Source organism: Somniosus microcephalus, chromosome 6, assembly GCF_052327205.1.
Source record: "Somniosus microcephalus isolate GS21.2 chromosome 6, FLI_Smic_1.0, whole genome shotgun sequence".
In the NCBI taxonomy this organism is placed as follows: Eukaryota; Metazoa; Chordata; class Chondrichthyes; order Squaliformes; family Somniosidae; genus Somniosus; species Somniosus microcephalus.
The window spans coordinates 224,971,368-224,989,478 of NC_140992.1; the positions used below are offsets into that span (position 1 = coordinate 224,971,368).

The following is an 18,111-nucleotide window of genomic DNA, read 5'->3' on the forward strand; positions in this document are numbered from 1 at the left end:
GTGTCCTCTAGAAAGACATGCACAGGAAGAGACCTCCTGTAAAATGGAGGAATACCTGCGGTGCCAGGTTGCGGAGGCTAAGTTAGTTGAGCAGGTTTTAAGGGAGGAGAACGCCAGGTTAACAGCGAGGGCTGGCAGTTTAGAGGGTCAGCTAAGGGTTTTTAAAATGGTTCATGACCAGTGTAAACTGTTTAAGCCAGGTGCAAAAGAACCAGCAGGGAAAGCCAGGTCTGAGAGTAAAAGCAATAAGCCTGAGGCAAGTAAAGAGTCACAGACCACACAAGCTGGCGTTGCAGCCTGCTTGAGGGGAGGAGCCATCCCGCCCACCTGGGAGGCTTCCCCGATGGCCTGGGACTCGGACGAGGAGGGACCCGAACAGCAAGGTCCCGCCCTCGACACGATTCTGGAGGAGGAGTCGTCGGAGGACGGAGGTTCCGCCCTCGACTCGAGCGTGGGGGAGGTAGAAATTGGGGGCAGAGATCCTCCAACTGTAAGGACAGGTGGGGAGGAGCCGTCTGCCACAGACCCAATTCCCGAAGGGGCGGAGCCTGAGGGGAGGGAGCCGAAGCCCACAGTCGTGGAAGAGCCACGGGCTGTGAGAGCCAAAGTCCCACCCAAAGGTCCACTCGCCAAGGGAGCCTGCCCAAATCCCAAAGGGGCGGAGCCTGAGGGAAGGGAGCCGAAGCCTACTGTCGTGGAAGAGCCACGGGCTGCGAGAGCTGAGGTCCCACCCGAAGGCCCACTCGCTAAGGGAGCCATGCCCAAAGTACCTTCTCGCAGGTCAGCCCGAACGCCTCAGCCTGTAAGGTCTTGGCCCGAGTCACCCACTCCCAGTAGACACCGACTTCAGAAATCATTAAGAAAGCACAGTCCCCGTTTAACAGCAAAAGGCTGTGGGGAACCAGAGATACAGGTCACTGCAGCCCCGCCACAGGGAGCGGTGAGCTGCAGTCCGATCAGGGATTAGGCAAGCCGCCCGGGGACGGGCGGCGCTGTACATAAGTTTAGTTTAAGTTTTAAGGTGATTCGTTGTTTGTACACTGTAAAAAGGTCAAACATTCGCAAAAGTATGAGAATAGAGGGGAATGGAGGGAGCATTATGTGCGGGTAGAAGAAGAGACACCCATTTAGATTTTGCTGCTCTGTATAAAGTTAAAGTTTCCCTCCCTCCTCTGTATTATTTTTTTGATGTGTATTCATGTGTTTTTGGATTTTCGTATGTATTTCATTTTATTATTGAAGTTTATTAGACGTGATTATTATTATTTGATAATGTGTATGTACTAGGTGATGTAGGGGTATAAGGCCCACCTCCATGCCTGGAAGTAAGTTGTAAGATTTTTTAACTCCAAGGTATTGCCATCTATAGATGCTTAATGTACACTAGATTTTTCTGAAATGGGAAATGCATGTGTCGTGGGGTCATGGATAGGTAAACACTAGGGATGGTTAGATTGTGGAAGGACAGAAAATTTTGCTCACCCGGAATTATGATACTCCAAGCAAGTTACAGTATCATCAGGGGGGAGTGTAGGATTCGCAAAATTGGATTTCATATTAATAAGGATCAATGGGCAGAAGAGGCCATGATTTTAAAGACTGTTTTAAAAGAAGCCCAGAAAAGGGGGGGGGGGCATACAAAATGGCCACCGTATTATGTGACCAGCTTATTGGGACACTTTAAATTTCTGTTACTGCAAGTCAGACAGGCTTGTGGATTGAGGACATTAAGCCCGCGAAAACCAGTTTCGGGAAACCGAAACTCAGGGAACTGAGTATACATATTGATTAGATTATAAGTACAGGACAGATTTGGGTAGCAGGATGAGGCCCATCAAGAAATGGGCGGACAATTGAACGAACACTTAAACCCATTTACTGTACAAAGAAAACCGTTTGACAGCCATCAAGGGCAATCTCCAGACCGATCAATATACAAACCAAGTTACGGTGACAAAGCAAAGACATTATCGGCCCAGGAAGGCCAGTTCAGCTATCACCGACTCCCGTTATGAAGACAAAACACCCCTGCAGAGAGTCCTGCCCGCCAAAATTATTACAAAGACAGGACTATGATCTGGTGGGAGATAAGAATGTTCCAAAAAGGTATAACTGTGGATTGAAAAGGTCCATCAGTACGCTCAACGCTTGGGAGTAGCTTCGGAACTTCTATGGGGCTTCACTTCGGTTTTCATTTTCTTCAACGCTTCGGGACAGACTCTTCGGTTAAGGCAGCACTTCGGTTTCGGAACGTGGTCGGCGTTCAGCCAGGCAAGGCTCGGCCACGACGGGAAGACGACGAGGGTGGCCCAGGTACTTTTGTCGGGAGATCATCGACGACCCAGGCCGAAGGAGAAGACACCCTCGGGAAAACGACGATCCAGGCCGGAGAAAAAGGACACTCCGGGCCCAGCACTCCAGTGCCTCAACATCCCATCGGTAATGGATTTACCCATGTGCATCCAGTTCTTAAAGTCACGTCGGTAACGGATTCATCCGTGGCGAGCGCTCACCAAGGCTGTACCGGCTGCCTACATCGCAGGAGAACCAAGAGGAAAACAAGCTGCGCCAGAAGTTTCCAAATCCACGTGACGACGGAAAGCTGTGCCAAAAAGGCTGCGAAACCCTTTTCGCAATTCTGAAAGTGGTGAGCATGATCCCAAGTTCCTCAAGTCGAAACTTAGTTAGGTCTAGGGGAGGGGGTTAAGGGTAGTTGTAATGTGTTACCCCTTTTACGATGTGCCGTGTGTTCCCCATTTCCATAGAGTTAAGTTCATAGATGTGTGCATGCTTGTAGTAGCTTTAATCTGTGCTTATGACATGTATTTTATAATGCTGCAAACTGTTTAATAAAAGCATCCATTTTGTGCTATTCAACCTGGTCTATTGAGTTTTTCTCTGCACTACAGTTCCCTGCACCTAAGTCCAAGGTCTAGAACCGTAGGGAAGAGTGGGTCGAACCACTCAAGGGTAATTATTGCAAGAAGCCTGGCAGGAGACCAGAGCAAGCAAGAGAAACCCCCTTACAGAGTGGTAAGAGAACAATTGATGTATACAAGCACTGGGTTGAGGATTGGCAATCGAGTCATGAAGAGGTTAAGCTTAAGGTGATACTGTGTTTTACAAAAAACTCCAAGCTTCCCCAAAACTGGGGAAAGAACTGAGGGTTACCAAGGAGAGCTTTTTTTAAATATTCAATTATGGGACGTGGGCATCGCTGGCAAGGCCAGCATTTATTGCCCATCCCTAATTGCCCTGGAGAGGCGGTGGTTGAAGCTCAAGGAAGCACTGTTTGCTGGCCCCCCGCCCCCCCCACCTTGGAAGCCCGAGTATTGGCAGCGTTATAATCATTGAGGCAGACTTCAAGAGCCAATTTTACAAACACTATCTATCTCAGATTTCAGTAAATGAGTAAAAAAATGGAATCAATCTTTGAATAAGATTTCTGATGATTCGTGAAGCAAGAATAGCCTGAATGTAAACGCTGTAATCCATCAGTGAGTGCCAGGTCTTCACATTTGTGCTGCAAAGCCAGGGCCATATGAGACAAGAAAGTTAAGCTACTATCCACCCACCCAAGGGCTAACACGTTACAGATATAATTGTATACATATCCATAGTACCAGAACAAAAAAAGGATTAGCGATAAAAATGGGTGAGTCATTGTTCATGCTGTAAACATTTAATGAAATAACAAATGCACCAGCCAAATGGCTGGAAACCAGAAGACCCTGTTCAGTTGCTGAGGTATGCTCAACCCCAAATCTGTAACTCTCACAAATCAGAGAAATAACTGCTTATTTTTTCTTATGAAAGATAAGTCATGTGGCACCAAAAACACTTTGGATGCAAAAATAAACCAAGTGACGTGAGTCTATATACCCCACTTGCACTTTAGCGATAAAGATAGATGGAGAAAGGAAGACATTTGTAAAATTAGATTGTGTTTATCTTGTAAAACTAAATAATGTTAGGCACAGTACAAATATATGTAATTATGTCCAAAGTGGAAGCAGTAGCAGGTCCAACTATCTATGGTGACTTTTTTTATTCAGTCTTTCTCAAATAAAAATATATACCTAAAAAGAATCAGGTGGCATCTGGAGAACTGCATGTACGATTGCCAATACTGCTGTAATTATTTGAAATGTATTTTTAATATAGCATGTTAAAACCTTTCGAGTACGCTGGGAGGATACGAGAAAAAGCTTGTGAAGGTGCAGATTATGATGAAGGGGGATCTTTTATTTGTTGCCACACTTATTGTGATGTAATAAGGCACGAATGCAACGCAGGCAGTTGTAATTCTGGTTGTCCTGTTGCCCAGAATCATTCCTCACCTTATTTTCCTATCCTACGTGAGACTTTTAAAGTAAGTTCTTTAAACAGGAGCCCCTTGGTAATTAATAAATTGGGTTGGGATTTGCCCCAGAGGGGCGTTCTCGCAGTTACCATTATTAATAATAGTAGGGGAGGGGGGCAGGGGCGTGCCTATCTCCACACGCTGTACTAAAGCGTCTCTTTCCAGTGTCACACGTACCCGGCACTTTTCCCTCTCGTTGCTGACTTTAAGAACTCGTGCGTTCTTGCCGTCGATCCAGTCTGGATAAGAGCCTCCCATTTCCATACCACGCTGGCCGCCGCCTTCTCTTCTTCTGAAATGTTGCAGCTTTCCTCCAATAGCCCCATTGTGACGTGCCCCCTCTCCCTTTGTGACCGGCCGGTGCGATGTTGTGGAGAAAGACCACTGTTACGCATTTTGTGCGGTGTCAGTGATGGAAGGTGCACAGACTGGCGCATTTCCAACTGCTAATTCGCAGTTTTGGAATGCGGCATCCGCCCCCTTGTGTTAGCCAGTTGATTTAAACCCCGATGCTGCTCCTGGCCTAAATTTACCACCAAAGAGGGAGCAATCAACCACCACTGACAAAATTACAACAACAGTGGAAAACCAGACTCAGAAACTGGTAAGAAACACACGTTACTGTATGTTACACAAGTTAACACAATCTGCAATGTGTTAGGAGGCAATGTGCCAGCAGCGTCCACATCCCAAGAATGAATTTAAAAAAATAACATTTTAGGGTAAGCTTCACAGTTAATGTGTAAAGACTGGATCGACAGCAAGAACGCACAAGTTCTTAAAGTCAGCAACGAGAAGGAAAAGTGCCGGGTACGCTTTAGTACAGCGTGTGGAGATAGGCACGCCCCTGCCCCCCCCACTACTATTATTAATAATGGTAACTGTGAGAACGCCACTCTGGGGCAAATCCCACCCCAATGTATTAATTACCAAGGGGCTCCTGTTTAAAGAACTTACTTTAAAAGTGGTATTGATTTGATTTAAATTATTTTAAATTAATTAAAGGGTAAGTCATGGCAGGACAGCTCGGCCCCGTGGCATGCTCCTCCTGCGCTATGTGGGAAATCAGGGACACTTCCTGTGTCCCTGACGACCATGTGTGCGGGAATTGTATCCAGCTGCAGCTACTGACAGACCGCATTGCGGCACTGGAGCTGCGAATGGATACATACTGGAGCATTTGCGATGCTGAGGACATCGTGGATAGCACGTTTAGGGAGTTGGTCACACCGCAGGTAAAGGCTGCACAGGCAGGTAGGGAATGGGTGACAACCAGGTAGAATAGTAGGCACAGGCAGGTAGTGCAGGGGTCCCCTGTGGCCATCCCCCTCAAACATATACCAATTTGGATATTGTTGAGGGAGCTGGCTGATCGGGGGAAGGCAGCAGCTGCCAACTCCCTGGCACCATGGGTGGTTCTGCTGCACAGGATGGGCGTAAAAAGAATGGGAGAGCTATAGGGATAGGGGATTCTATTGTAAGGGGAATAGATAGGCGTTTCTGCGGCCGCAAATGAGACTCCAGGATGGTATGTTGCCTCCCTGGTGAAAGGGTCAAGGATGTCTCCGAGCGGCTGCAGGGCATTCTGGAGGGGGAGGGTGAACAGCCAGTTGTCGTGGTGCATATAGGTACCAACAATATAGGTAAAAACCGGGATGAGGTCCTAAAAGCAGAATATAGGGAGTTAGGAGGTAAATTAAAAAATAGGACCTCAAAGGTAGTAATCTCAGGATTGCTACCAGTGCCACGTGCTAGTCAGAGTAGAAATAGAAGGATATTTCAGATGAATATGTGGCTAGAGGAATGGTGCAAGGGAGAGGGATTCAAATTCCTGGGACATTGGAACCGGTTCTGGGGGAGGTGGGACCAGTACAAACTGGACGGTTTGCACCTGGGCAGGACCGGGACCGATGTCCTAGGGGGAGTGTTTGCTAGTGCTGTTGGGGAGGGTTTAAACTAAAATGGCAGGGGGTTGGGAACCTGTGCAGGGAGACAGAGGAACGGGAAGCAAGGATAGAAGCAAAAGACAGGAAGGAGAAAAGCAAAAGTGGCAGTCAGAGAAATCAAGGGTTTAAATCAAACATGGCCACAGTAAATAATAATTCTAAAAGGTCTAAGAGTGTTAAAAAAACAAGCCTGAAGGCTTTGTGTCTTAATGCGAGGAGCATTCGTAATAAGTTGGATGAATTAGCTGTGCAAATAGATGTAAACGGATATGATATAATTGGGATTACGGAGACATGGCTCCAGGGTGACCACGGCTGGGAATTCAACATCCAGGGGTATTCAATATTTAGGAAAGAGAGGCAAAAAGGAAAAGGAGGTGGGGTAGCATTGCTCGTTAAAGAGGCGATTAACACAATACTAAGGAAGGATATTAGCTCTGATGATGTAGAATCTGTATGGCTAGAGCTGAGAAATACCAAGGGGCAGAAAACGTTAGTGGGAGTTGTATACAGACTCCCAAACAGTAATGCTGAAGTTGGGGATGGCACTAAATGGGAAATTAGAGATGCATGCAATGAAGGCACTGCAGTTATCATGGGTGATGTTAATCTACATATAGATTGGGCTAACCAAATTAGTAACAATACTGTGGAGGAGGAATTCCTGGAGTGTATACGGGATGGTTTCCTGGACCAATATGTCAAGGAACCAACTAGAGATCAGGCCATCTTAGACTGGGTATTATGTAATGAGAAAGGATTAATTAGCAATCTTGTTGTGCGAAGCCTCTTGGGGCGGAGCGATCATAATATGATAGAATTCTTCATTAAGATGGAGAGTGAAGTATTTGACTCAGAGACTAGGGTCCTGAATTTAAATAAAGGAAACTACGATGGTATGAGGCGCGAGTTGGCTAGGATGGATTGGGGAACATTACTTAAAGGGTTGACGTTGGATAGGCAATGGCAAACATTTAAAGATCGCATGGATGAACTACAGAATTTGTTCATCCCTGTTTGGCATAAAAATAAAACAAAAAAGGTGACTCAACTGTGGCTAACAAGGGAAATTAGGGATAGCATAAGATCCAAGGAGAGGACATATAAATTGGCCAGAAAAAGCAGCAAACCTGAGGATTGGGAGCAGTTTAGGATTCAGCAAAGGAGGACAAAGGGATTAATTAAGAAGGGGGAAATAGATTATGAGAGTAAGTTTTCAGGGAACATAAAAACTGACTGTAAAAGCTTCTAAAGATATGTGAAGAGAAAAAGATTGGTGAAGTCAAGCATAGGTCCCTTGCATTCAGAATCAGGGGAATTTATAATGGGGAACAAAGAAAGGGAGACCAATTAAATACATACTTTGGTTCTGTCTTCACAAAGGAGGACTCAAATAATCTCCCAGGGAACATAGGCCTAGAAATTCAGTTGTTTGCGCCACCAGTTTGCGCCCAAAGAGGCCACTCAGAGGCTTTAGCGCCACTGGCCACAACCACCGCGATATTTAGCGGGGCGCTAATGGCGGCATTAGCCTGTAGCGCTGCGCCACCACCGATGATGTCATCGGTGTGCGCAGCGCCCCGCTACCGCCCCGAGCGCCATATTAGGTCGCGGCCGCCTCTTCCGCGCCGGCCGCAAATAGCGACCGGTACACAGGAGCCTACCTGTGGCCGTAGTGGGGCGAGTTAAGGTGGAGGTGCGGCCGGCCGGTTTTTCGGCGGCCGCCTGCCCGCAACTCCGTCCCCGGCCTCCTCCACCCCCGCCCCCCGCGGCATTGCCGGCTGTTTCCCGAGAGCCCGGCACTTCTCCTTGGTGCCGGGCTCATTTGCCGGCACTCGCGAGCGGGGATCGCGCTGTTGCAGGCACCTCCCCCTTAACAGTGGGAGGAAGGCCTGCAGTACCGCAGCCTGCCGTGCCGCAGTGGGTGGCGCTGCAGCACTTTGCGCGCCGAAATTCAGTTTCAGCGCCCCAAGCAGGGCGCCTAAAGCCTTGTTTAGCGGCCGGCTTCCATTTGGGGCGCTGAAACTGAATATCACGATGGCGCAAGTGGCTCTGCGCGCAGCGGTAATTCCGGCGCCCAGGTGAGCTTGGCGCCCCAAACTGAATTTTTAGCCCATAGTGAAATCAGTATTTGTAGGGAAATGCTGTTAGGGGAATTGAGGGGATTGAAGGCCAATAAATCCCCAGGGCCTGATAATCTACATCCGAGGGTACTTAAGGAAGTGGCCCTAGAAATAGTAGATGCATTGCTGGTCATCTTCCAAAATTCTATAGATTCTGGAACAGTTCCCATGGATTGGAGGGTAGCTAATGTAACCCCACTATTCAAAAAAGGTGGTAGAGAGAAAACAGGGAATTATAGACCGGTAAGCCTGACATCGGTAGTGGGGAAAATGCTAGAGTCCATTATAAAAGATGTAATAGCAGAGCACTTGGAAAACAGTGACAGGATTGAACAAAGTCAACATGGATTTACAAAAGGTAAATCGTGCTTGACTAATCTGGAATTTTTTGAGGATGTAACTGGTAGAATAGATAAGGGAGAACCAGTGGATGTGGTGTATTTGGACTTTCAGAAGGCTTTCGATAAGGTCCCGCATAAGAGATTAGCGTGTAAAGTTAAAGCACATGGGATTGGGGGTAATGTACTGATTGGATAGAGAACTGGTTGGCAGACAGGAAGCAAAGAGTTGGAATAAACGGGTCCTTTTCCGAGTGGCAGGCAGTGACTAGTGGGGTACTGTAGGGATCGGTGCTAGGACCCAGCTATTCACAATACATATTAATGATCTAGATGAGGGAACTAGATGTAATATCTCCAAGTTTGCAGACGACACAAAGCTGGGTGGGCGTGTGTGCTGTGAGGAGGCTGCCGAGAAACTCCAGTATGATTTGGACAGGTTGGGTGATTGGGCAGATGCATGGCACTTGCAGTATAATGTGGATAAATGCGAGGTTATCCACTTTGGTGTCAAAAAGAAGAAGGCAGATTATTATCTGAACGGCAATAGATTGGGAGAAGGGGAAGTGCAATGAGACCTGGGTGTCCTTGTGCACCAGTCGCTGAAGGTAAGCATGCAGGTGCAGCAGGCGGTTAAGAAGGCAAATGGTATGTTGGCCTTCATAGCGAGAGGATTCGAGTACAGGAGGCAGGATGTCTTGCTGCAGTTGTACAGGGCCTTGGTGAGACCACACCTTGAGTATTGTGTGCAGTTTTGGTCACCTTATCTGAGGAAGGATGATCTTGCCATGGAGGGAGTGCAGCGAAGATTCACCAGACTGATACCTGGGATGGGAGGAATGACGTATGAGGAGAGATTGGGTCGATTGGGCTTATATTCGCTGGAGTTTAGAAGAATGAGAGGGGATCTCATTGAAACGTATAAAATTCTAACAGGACTAGACAGACTAGATGCAGGAAGGATGTTCCCGATGGCGGGGGAGTCCAGAACCAGGGGTCACAGTCTAAAGATAAGGGGTACGCCTATTAGGACAGAGATGAGGAATTTCTTCACCCAGAGAGTTGTGAACCTGCGGAATTCTCTACCACAAAAGGCAGTTGAGGCCAATTCATTAAATATATTCAAGAAGGCGTTAGATATATTTCTTAAGGCTAAAAGGATCAAGGGATATGGGGAGTAAGCAGGGACAGGGTACTGAATTTGGATGATCAGCCATGATCTCATTAAATGACAGAGCAGGCTCGAGGGGCCGAATGGCCTACTCCTGCTCCTATCTTCTATGTTTCTATGTTATACTTCTTTGGCTTTATGATTTCACAAATGTAGGTCTTACATAGAAATTTCAGCACAGAAACAGGCTGTTCAACCCCTCCAGTCCGTGTTGGGCTTTATTCTCCACATGAGCAGTCCTCCAATCCCTGACTCTACCGAGCCTGCCTTTAACACGCTTTCAGTTCTGGCAATCAGAATGATGTTGTGGTTGCTATTCACCAATGAGATTGCTGCAAATGGATGCCGAAAGAATGATCATATGATTCATATTAGCCAATTATGTATGGACACAGACCTGGCCCCACCCCAACTATTATTGTGATGAGGACTATTGCCTAATCAACTGGCTCCAAAGCAACGTTGACATTTTCTTAAGATGAAGGTTGTGAATAAAGAATCCTGTTGATCAACAATCACATTTTAGCATGTTTTGCCCAACATTTCTGTTGTATTGTTTTATTGCAAGAATAAATAAATAGGTTTAATTCATTATTCTAAAGGGTACTTTTCTGTACAATATCTTACAAGGTGGGTTTGTATAACAGGAAAGTACATAAGAACATAAGAAACAGGAGCAGGAGTAGGCCAATTGGCCCCTTGAGCCTGCTCCGCCATTCAGTAAGATCATGGCTGATCCAATCTTGGCCTCAACACTACTTTCCCGCTCTTTGCCCATACCATTTGACTCCCTTGCAGTTCAAATGTCTGTCAATCTCTGCCTTGAATATATTCAATGACTCCGCCTCCACAGTTCTCTGGGGTAGAGAATTCCAAAGATTCACGACCCTCTGAGAGAAGAAATTCCTTCTCATCTCCGTCTTAAATGGGCGACCCCTTATTCTGAAACTATGCCCCCTAGTTCTAGATACCCCCACTAGGAGAAACATCCTCTCAGCATCCATCCTATAAATCCCCCTCAGAATCGTATATGTTTCAATAAGATCACCTCTCATTCTTCTAAACTCCACTGAGTATAGGCCTAATCTGCTCATACGTCAACCCCTTCACCCCAGAATTCAACCTAGTGAACCTTCTTTGCACTGCCTCCAATGCAAGTATATCCTTCCTTAAATATGGAGGCCAAAACTGTACGCAGTACTCTAGGTGTGGTCTCACCAGCGCCCTGTAAAGTTGTATCAAAACTTCCCTACTTTTATGCTCCATACCCCTTGCAATAAAGGCCAACATGCTATTAGCCTTCCTAATTACTTGCTGTACCTGCATGCTAACATTTTGTGTTTCATGTACAAGGACCCCCAGATCCCTTTGTACCGCAGCATTTTGTAGTCTCACTCCAATTAAATAATATTGTGCTTTTCTATTCTTTCTACCAAATTGGATAACCTCACATTTTCCCACATTATACTCTATCTGCCAAATTTTTGCCCACTCACTTAACCTATCTATATCCCTTTGCAGACTCTTTGGGCTCGATTTTCAGTGTGCCATGGAGTCGGGTTTGGAGGCGTGCGGGGGGTTAAATTTCCGAAATCGGGGGTCCCGACCTCATCCTGTCCCCAACCCGCCTCCATGCCAATTTCAAAGGAGGTGGGTACCCGCCCCGCACTGGGACCCGCCTCCCTGAGGTGGGAAGGGATTAGTGCCAATTAACTGCCTGTTAACAGGTAGTTAACAGGCATTTTTTAGCCTAATCCCTATTTTTAAGCTTGAACTATGGGAATCCCGACGGCTCCAAACCACGCCAAGTTGGAGGAGTCGGGCCGTCGGGTTGAAGGGCTTGGAGGGGTCGAGATGTCGGTGTTCAGGTGAGTGATGTGTACATGAGTGCAAAGGTAAGTGTGTTTGGTGTGTCTAAAGTGATTAAATAAGTTTTACATACATTTTCTTACCTTTTCAGCCTTCCTTTAGGTTCGGCAAGTCCCTTATCTCACCGGCACAGAAAGCTGAATGGCTGCGATCTGTCAAAAGTGACAGCCTGCAGCTTTCTGTGCAGGAGAGATTTCTAACTGAGTCTGTGGAGAAGGACTCATGTTAGAAGTAAGACTGTCAGTGTTTGACAGCTTCAAACAGCTGTGAAACACTGATATTTAATCTGTCAAAACATCTTGACAGATGAAATTTCAGTCTGTGATGTCACCTGTTGCCGGGTAGCCCTTAATTGGCCTGATGAGCCCGTTGGGCGGGCTCAACAAGGTCAATCAAGTTAAAATCACGTGGATTGGCTTTATCTCGATGGAGGCGGGACTACAACCCCGAAAGTTGTAGTCCTGCCTCCAACCCGACTTCTGAATGAAAATCCAGCCCTTTGTGTCCTCCTCATAACTTTCTAACCCACCTATCTTTGTAACATATTAAATCATCCATCATTGGCTCCAAGTATTTTGTTTATATCTGTTTACAATAAAAAGTTAAATGAAATACAAAATTGCAATATTCCCACCAGCAGACCAGTATGCTGCCGTATAAACTTTCCCCCTCAGGCACTATTTCAGTGGAGCATGAGAGGCGAGACCAGACTGCCTCCAGGGAGGCAGCCTGCAGTAGTTCCTTGCCAGGAGCAAGCTGCCATGAGACAAGGGCAACTTCAGTCCTATGAGTCCTCTGTAGAGCATGAGCAGCCAACCACCTCCTACAATCCTGGCTTCAGTTTGCACCTAGAAGAAGCACGGGAATATGCAGGAAAAAAAGGTCATGAGTAGGCACCTGGGGGAGCACAGTGTTAAGAAAAAGTAGGTTGGCTTGTGTTCACTTTGGAATTCACTAATATAATAGAATGTGCACTAACATGGCGCTTTGTTACTGAGGGAGCTTTAGAGTCATACATGAAAGGGTACACTTATGTGATGCTGAAATCTTCTGTCAGGTGATGATTATTGGCACGGCAAGTAGGGGCAAAGGGGGCTGATGTGTTCTCATATCATAGCATTCATAGTGGTTTGAGGAAATGTCCTTTTATTTGAAAATGTGGGGGGGGGAATGGCAAGGCTGTGGTGTCAAAGATAGACTTTGTTTCACAGAGGAGAAGACTTCAGTGAGGAGATGCTGTAATGTGTCTTGTGATAAATGCTGCTCGAGTTTCCTTTGCTCTGTCCTGTGATGCTCCTCCTCCTCCATGATAATGTCATACAAGAGTATGCCCATAGGTAATGCCATACCTTATCCTGAGAATCCCTGGGGTGGGGTGGAGTGGGGGTCTGAATAACTGCCAGTGGTCTGACTCTGTAAGAATCAATGAGAAGCAAGTCCTAGTTGTAGAAATCTGTATTCAGAATCTACAGACCCTTCTATGTCAGGATGTCCTCAGTTCCTCCTGTATCAGCTGATCCGGGCAGCTGGTGCGCCTCATGAATTTCAGTCTTAGTTCCCAGACTCTGGAAACCTGCAGCTGCTGCACCACTGGCTCACACTGACATATGCAAATGTGCTCAGTGGGTACTTGGCATTGGATGGGGTGGAAGGCTCAAAGATCATAAGGAAAGTTGGGAAAAGCACTTTAAAGGTGCACACATGGTGGGAACAACTTCCACGCGTATTTCCTCAATACAAAGTATCCTACGCTGTTTATACACCACTAATGCACTGAAAACAGGGAGGAAATTCACCCCCCAATATCTTTTCAATGAACATTAGTAGGCAGAAGATAATGGCCCAGAAATTCGGGTCTCCATGGGTGAGTACGCACGGGGTACTCATCCGTAGGCCCGATGGAAGTGCCGGTTTCCTGCATGCACTGCGCATTCGCGGGAAACCGGCACTTCCGTTCCTCTGAACGAAGAGGTTCAGAGGTCGAACGCGTGTGCGCATAAAGCTTCGTTTTTTTTACAGGTTTCCCCGGGAGGGTAAGCCTGCAGAATTTAGAAATATAAAAAGCAGGCGTAAGGCCTGCTTTTTACAAGGTAAGTGGTGAATTAATTAAAATTAAAACATTTTTTCCACAGGTTTATTATTTTTAAATACTTTAAAGCAAGGTAAGTTTATTTTTAGCCCCGTTAGAATATAAAACTATTTTTTTCAAAAATTTAAATGATTGTTTAAAATAGTTATTTCATGTAATTTATAGTTTATTTAAAAAATGTGATAATTTATTTGAAGGTTTAGTGCTATTTTGAGGCCGTAGTATTTATAAGTCTTGACAGCACTTCCTGTCAGACTTATGAATGGAGCATTCCCTGCTCCGATTGGCTGCCCATGGCCCACGTGTTCCCAGGGGACGCATCGAACTAACTGCGCCCCTGGGATATGCAAGCACTGCGCGCCGGCAGTTGGACCAGGCCCCGGATCGGAATTCCACGGGGCCCTACAGCTCAACGGCCGGCGCGCAAGGTAAGTGCAGGTCGGGGGCTTGCACCCGCGGGAAGCCCCCGACCTGAATTTCTGGGCCAATATCTAGGAGATATTTTATCTGCTTACCTATATGACCAGCATGAATGTAATTGTTGGTTTTGCTACCTCAGTCTGATTCATAAGAAAAGGAATGTGTCTGACTGGAGGCTTTTACCTCCGTTCTGAATAGGAAATACTCTCAACTCTCGTGTGCAATGGACCACTCAGTTAATAGCTCACACTTCTAACTGTAGCTTCTTTACGGCATTTCAAAGAGGACATTCTACTACAGTTCTTTGTCTCCATTTATGAAGTCACAGAAGTGTGGAGTCCTGTACGCCATGTCGAGTTCCAGGTTGCCTCTAACCAGTAGTTGTAAAGTGCAATATAGGGCACCATTTTAAATCGGAAACGAGGAGGAATTTCTTCTCTCAGAGGGTCGTGAATCTGTGGAATTCTCTTCCCCAGAGAGCTGTGGAGGCTGGGTCTTTGAATATATTTAAAGTGGAGATAGACAGATTTTTGAATGATAAGGAAGTCAAGGGTTATGGGGAGCGGGCAGGAAAGTGGAGTTGAGGCCAAGATCAGATCAGCCATGTTCTTATTGAATGGCAGAGCAGGCTCGAGGGGCTGAATCACCTACTCCTGCTCCTACGTCTTATGTTCTTATGTTCTTGTTCTACCACCAGTCTGAAACTGGTTAGTTTATATGCAGTGCACAGCTAGCAGGTGTGAGTTATGCTGTCAGTTGCACCTTGGTGCGGGTCGCATTGAGCTCAGCAGTAAAAGGATTCTACTCATTTATGACCCGGGGCCATGAGAATAAAGTCCTGTGTTAAATAAAAACTGGATACTGTAGTATCATGTGTCATCGTTCCCCGCACTCGTTCTGCCTTCCATTGACTGATTTAAAACTTTAGTGCGACAGGGCCAATGAAAAATCAAAAACATAGTTTATTTTACTGATTCCACATGAATGAACAGAGCAGTAAATTCTGAATTGTAACTTATTCCATAACATATTCTATAACATGTAAAACAACAAAATACGCCACACTGTCCCAGGCTAGAACACATTCTTGGAACCAGTTTTTTTCTGTGACTTTTTGGCCCCAGCCTTCTAGAAGAGATCTGTGTCCTTCTAGTACTATGTTCCCATACTCAAACCAACCAGACAGGCTCCCCACACTCGGTGTTTCTGTCCTTTTTAATTTTTTGGCTGCACAGGAAATCAGCCTCACCTCTGACCTACTTGTCCAGGGGCTGGTTAACAGGACCGCCCGTTAAACTGACTAGAATGCCTCTGGTAAATCACACCCTTGGTAGTGTCTGCTAGAAACTATCTCCTACTGTTTGCAAATAAATGAAACATTCCAATCCCTAATGTCATATATTTGCTGGAATGTTTTTTTACCGAAAGCCCATTGTTTCAAACCATCTGGATTGTCCACATCTTTAATACACATCCTCTCGCCTTGAAGTAGGCTTCTCTGGAGGATTTTAGTCTCTCATGAGCTAAATTTAACTCAATAGTAACATTTTAATAAAAATGATATCAAGGTCCTTGCATGGCATTTCTCTGATTCTGACTAGGCTGGAGTTATACCTGGTGTGGAGTCCAAGTGTTGGGAGACTAGCTACAAAGGGTGGTCTTGCATCTGTTAGGGTCTATGTGCCTGCTGGTTTCCGAGGTACTCTATAGCTTTCACATCATACAAGTATGTAAAAAGGAAGAGAGTAGCAAAAGGAAACATGGATCCCTTAGCTGCTGAGACAGGATAAATTATAATAGGGAATAAGGAAATGGCTGGGACGTTAACCAAATATTTTGTATCTGTCTTCACAGTAGAAGACACAAAAACATACCAGAAATAGTTGTGAACCAAGGGTCTAATGAGAGTTAAGAACTTAAAGTAATTAATATTCGTAAAGAAAAGTACTGGAGAAATGAATGGGACTAAAAGCTGACATTCCCTGGACCTGACAGACTACACCCTAGGGTTCTAACAGAGGTGACTGCAGGGACAATGGACGTATCGGTTGTGATCTTCCAAAATTCCCTAGATTGTGGCACTGTCCCAGTGGATTGGAAGATAGCAAATGTAACCCTGGTATTCAAGAAAGGAGGGAGAGAGAAAACAGAGAACTACAGGCCTGTTAGCCTGACAGCAGTCGTCAGGAAAATGCTGGAATTATTATTAAGGAGGTGGTATCAGGGCACGCAGAAAATCAAAATATGATCAGGCAGAGTCAACACGGTTTTATGAAAGGGAAATCATGTTTGACAAATCAATTAGGGCTAGAAACTCATTGTGACCCAGGAATGGGCGGTATCATTAGAAAAGTTGGAGATTTGTGCCAGGCGCTAATGCTCTAGACCAGCGGTTCCCAACCTTTTCCTTTATGCGGACCACTACATCGTCATCAAAAGCTTTTGCGGACCACAACATAAGCAAGCCATTTAAAACATTTTTAACATTGCCTATGGCTGACGGGAGTCAAAGGTATATATCAACAGGTATTAAAAATGCAGCTGTTTCAATCATTTATTATGCTCATTCACAAATACATTGCACTTGTCACAGCACATTTAGCTGCAGTAGGCCTACCAATGGGGAAAAGATAACACTTACCTAATGAGAAGGCTGATGTTGTTTCGCAGACATCAAATGCTGGATGTCAGGTTCCAGCGATGACAGTCTCAATCGGAGATCTGGTTCAACGTGAAGTTTATTCCGATATTTGGTCTTCAATGCGACAAGCGCAGAAAATCCAGTTTCGCAAAGGTAGGTTGTGGGAAAAGGCATTAGAAACTTTACTGCCTTGTCGGACAGTGCTGGGTTTTCTGAAGCAACTTTAAGCCAAAAGTCAGTCAGGTATTGCCAAGAAAAATCCTGCTTTAAAGCACTGTCACAGGACAGTTCCACAAGGGTGTCTTGCTCTTTCGAGGTCAGGCTTGCGAGGCTGTCATCATCAAGGCTCGCAAAGGGATTTCGTATCCAGTTGAATTTTGTGTCGGGCACAGGGAAGTACTCACGTATTTTCAAACTTTGGAGGTGCTCTCTGATGATATGTTTCACATTGTTTGGAAGCTGCATCTCTGCCATGACCAAAAAATCAGACAGATTTGCAAACGAGTCGTAATTTGACTGCTCAAGTCGTTTGGCCCACATCTGTATTTTCTTGATCATCGCTTCTATTTTGTCCTGCACATGAAAGAATGTCACTGATTTTCCCTGAAGACGCAGATTGAGACCATTCAAGTGATCGAAAATATCTGCCATATGTGCCAATTTGGCAAGCCACTGAAAATCACCGAAGCGATGTGAAAGTTCAACCTTTGAATCCAGTAAAAAAATTCTCACCTCATCATGCAACTCTAAAAGAGGAGTGAGTACCTTTCCTCGGGACAGCCAGCGGACCTCAGTGTGCAGAAGTAGTTGATGGTGATCACTGCCCATCTCGTCACATAGAGCTGCAAATATTCACAAATTCAGTGGATGGGCCTTGATATAATTAACTGTTTTAACGGCTTCCTCCAAAACGGTCTTGAGATCAGCAGGCATTTTCTTTGCAGCTAACGCCTCCCTATTGATGCTGCAGTGAATGGATGATGCTAGCGGAGCCACTGCTCTTACACGCGTAACAACCCCACTGTGTTGGCCTAACATCGCATGGGCCCCATCTGTGCTAAGTCCGACACACTTTGACCAATCAATCCCATTTTCAAAAATGAAACTGTTCAACATGCCAAAAATAGCCTCTGCAGTTGAGCGTGTGGGCA

At 45.7% G+C, this 18,111-nt stretch overlaps 2 protein-coding genes across 3 annotated transcripts in view; both read right to left on the reverse strand.

Moving 5' to 3' along the window:
* The window catches only part of LOC147116489 (uncharacterized), a 105,717-nt gene that overhangs the window by 47,478 nt on the left and 40,128 nt on the right, over nucleotides 1-18,111 (reverse strand). Inside the window, exon 1 of one of the 2 annotated variants that reach the window (XM_085991494.1) lies at nucleotides 4,541-4,724. The exons of the other annotated variant lie outside the window; for it this stretch is intronic. Coding sequence (XP_085847620.1) covers nucleotides 4,541-4,627 — 87 coding nt within the window. The 5' untranslated portion in view covers nucleotides 4,628-4,724. Of the gene's footprint in view, nucleotides 1-4,540; nucleotides 4,725-18,111 lie in introns of those variants that run through there. 2 annotated transcript variants of the gene reach the window in all.
* LOC147116490 (zinc finger BED domain-containing protein 5-like) lies at nucleotides 16,961-17,788 on the reverse strand. The gene has a single exon (XM_085992049.1). The coding sequence runs from the start codon at nucleotides 17,786-17,788 to the stop codon at nucleotides 16,961-16,963; it is 828 nt and encodes a 275-aa protein (XP_085848175.1).

Coding starts and splice junctions, on each gene's coding strand:
- LOC147116490 (XM_085992049.1), bottom strand. CDS start 17,788: ATGGGCAGTGATCACCATCAACTACTTCTGCACACTGAGGTCCGCTGG.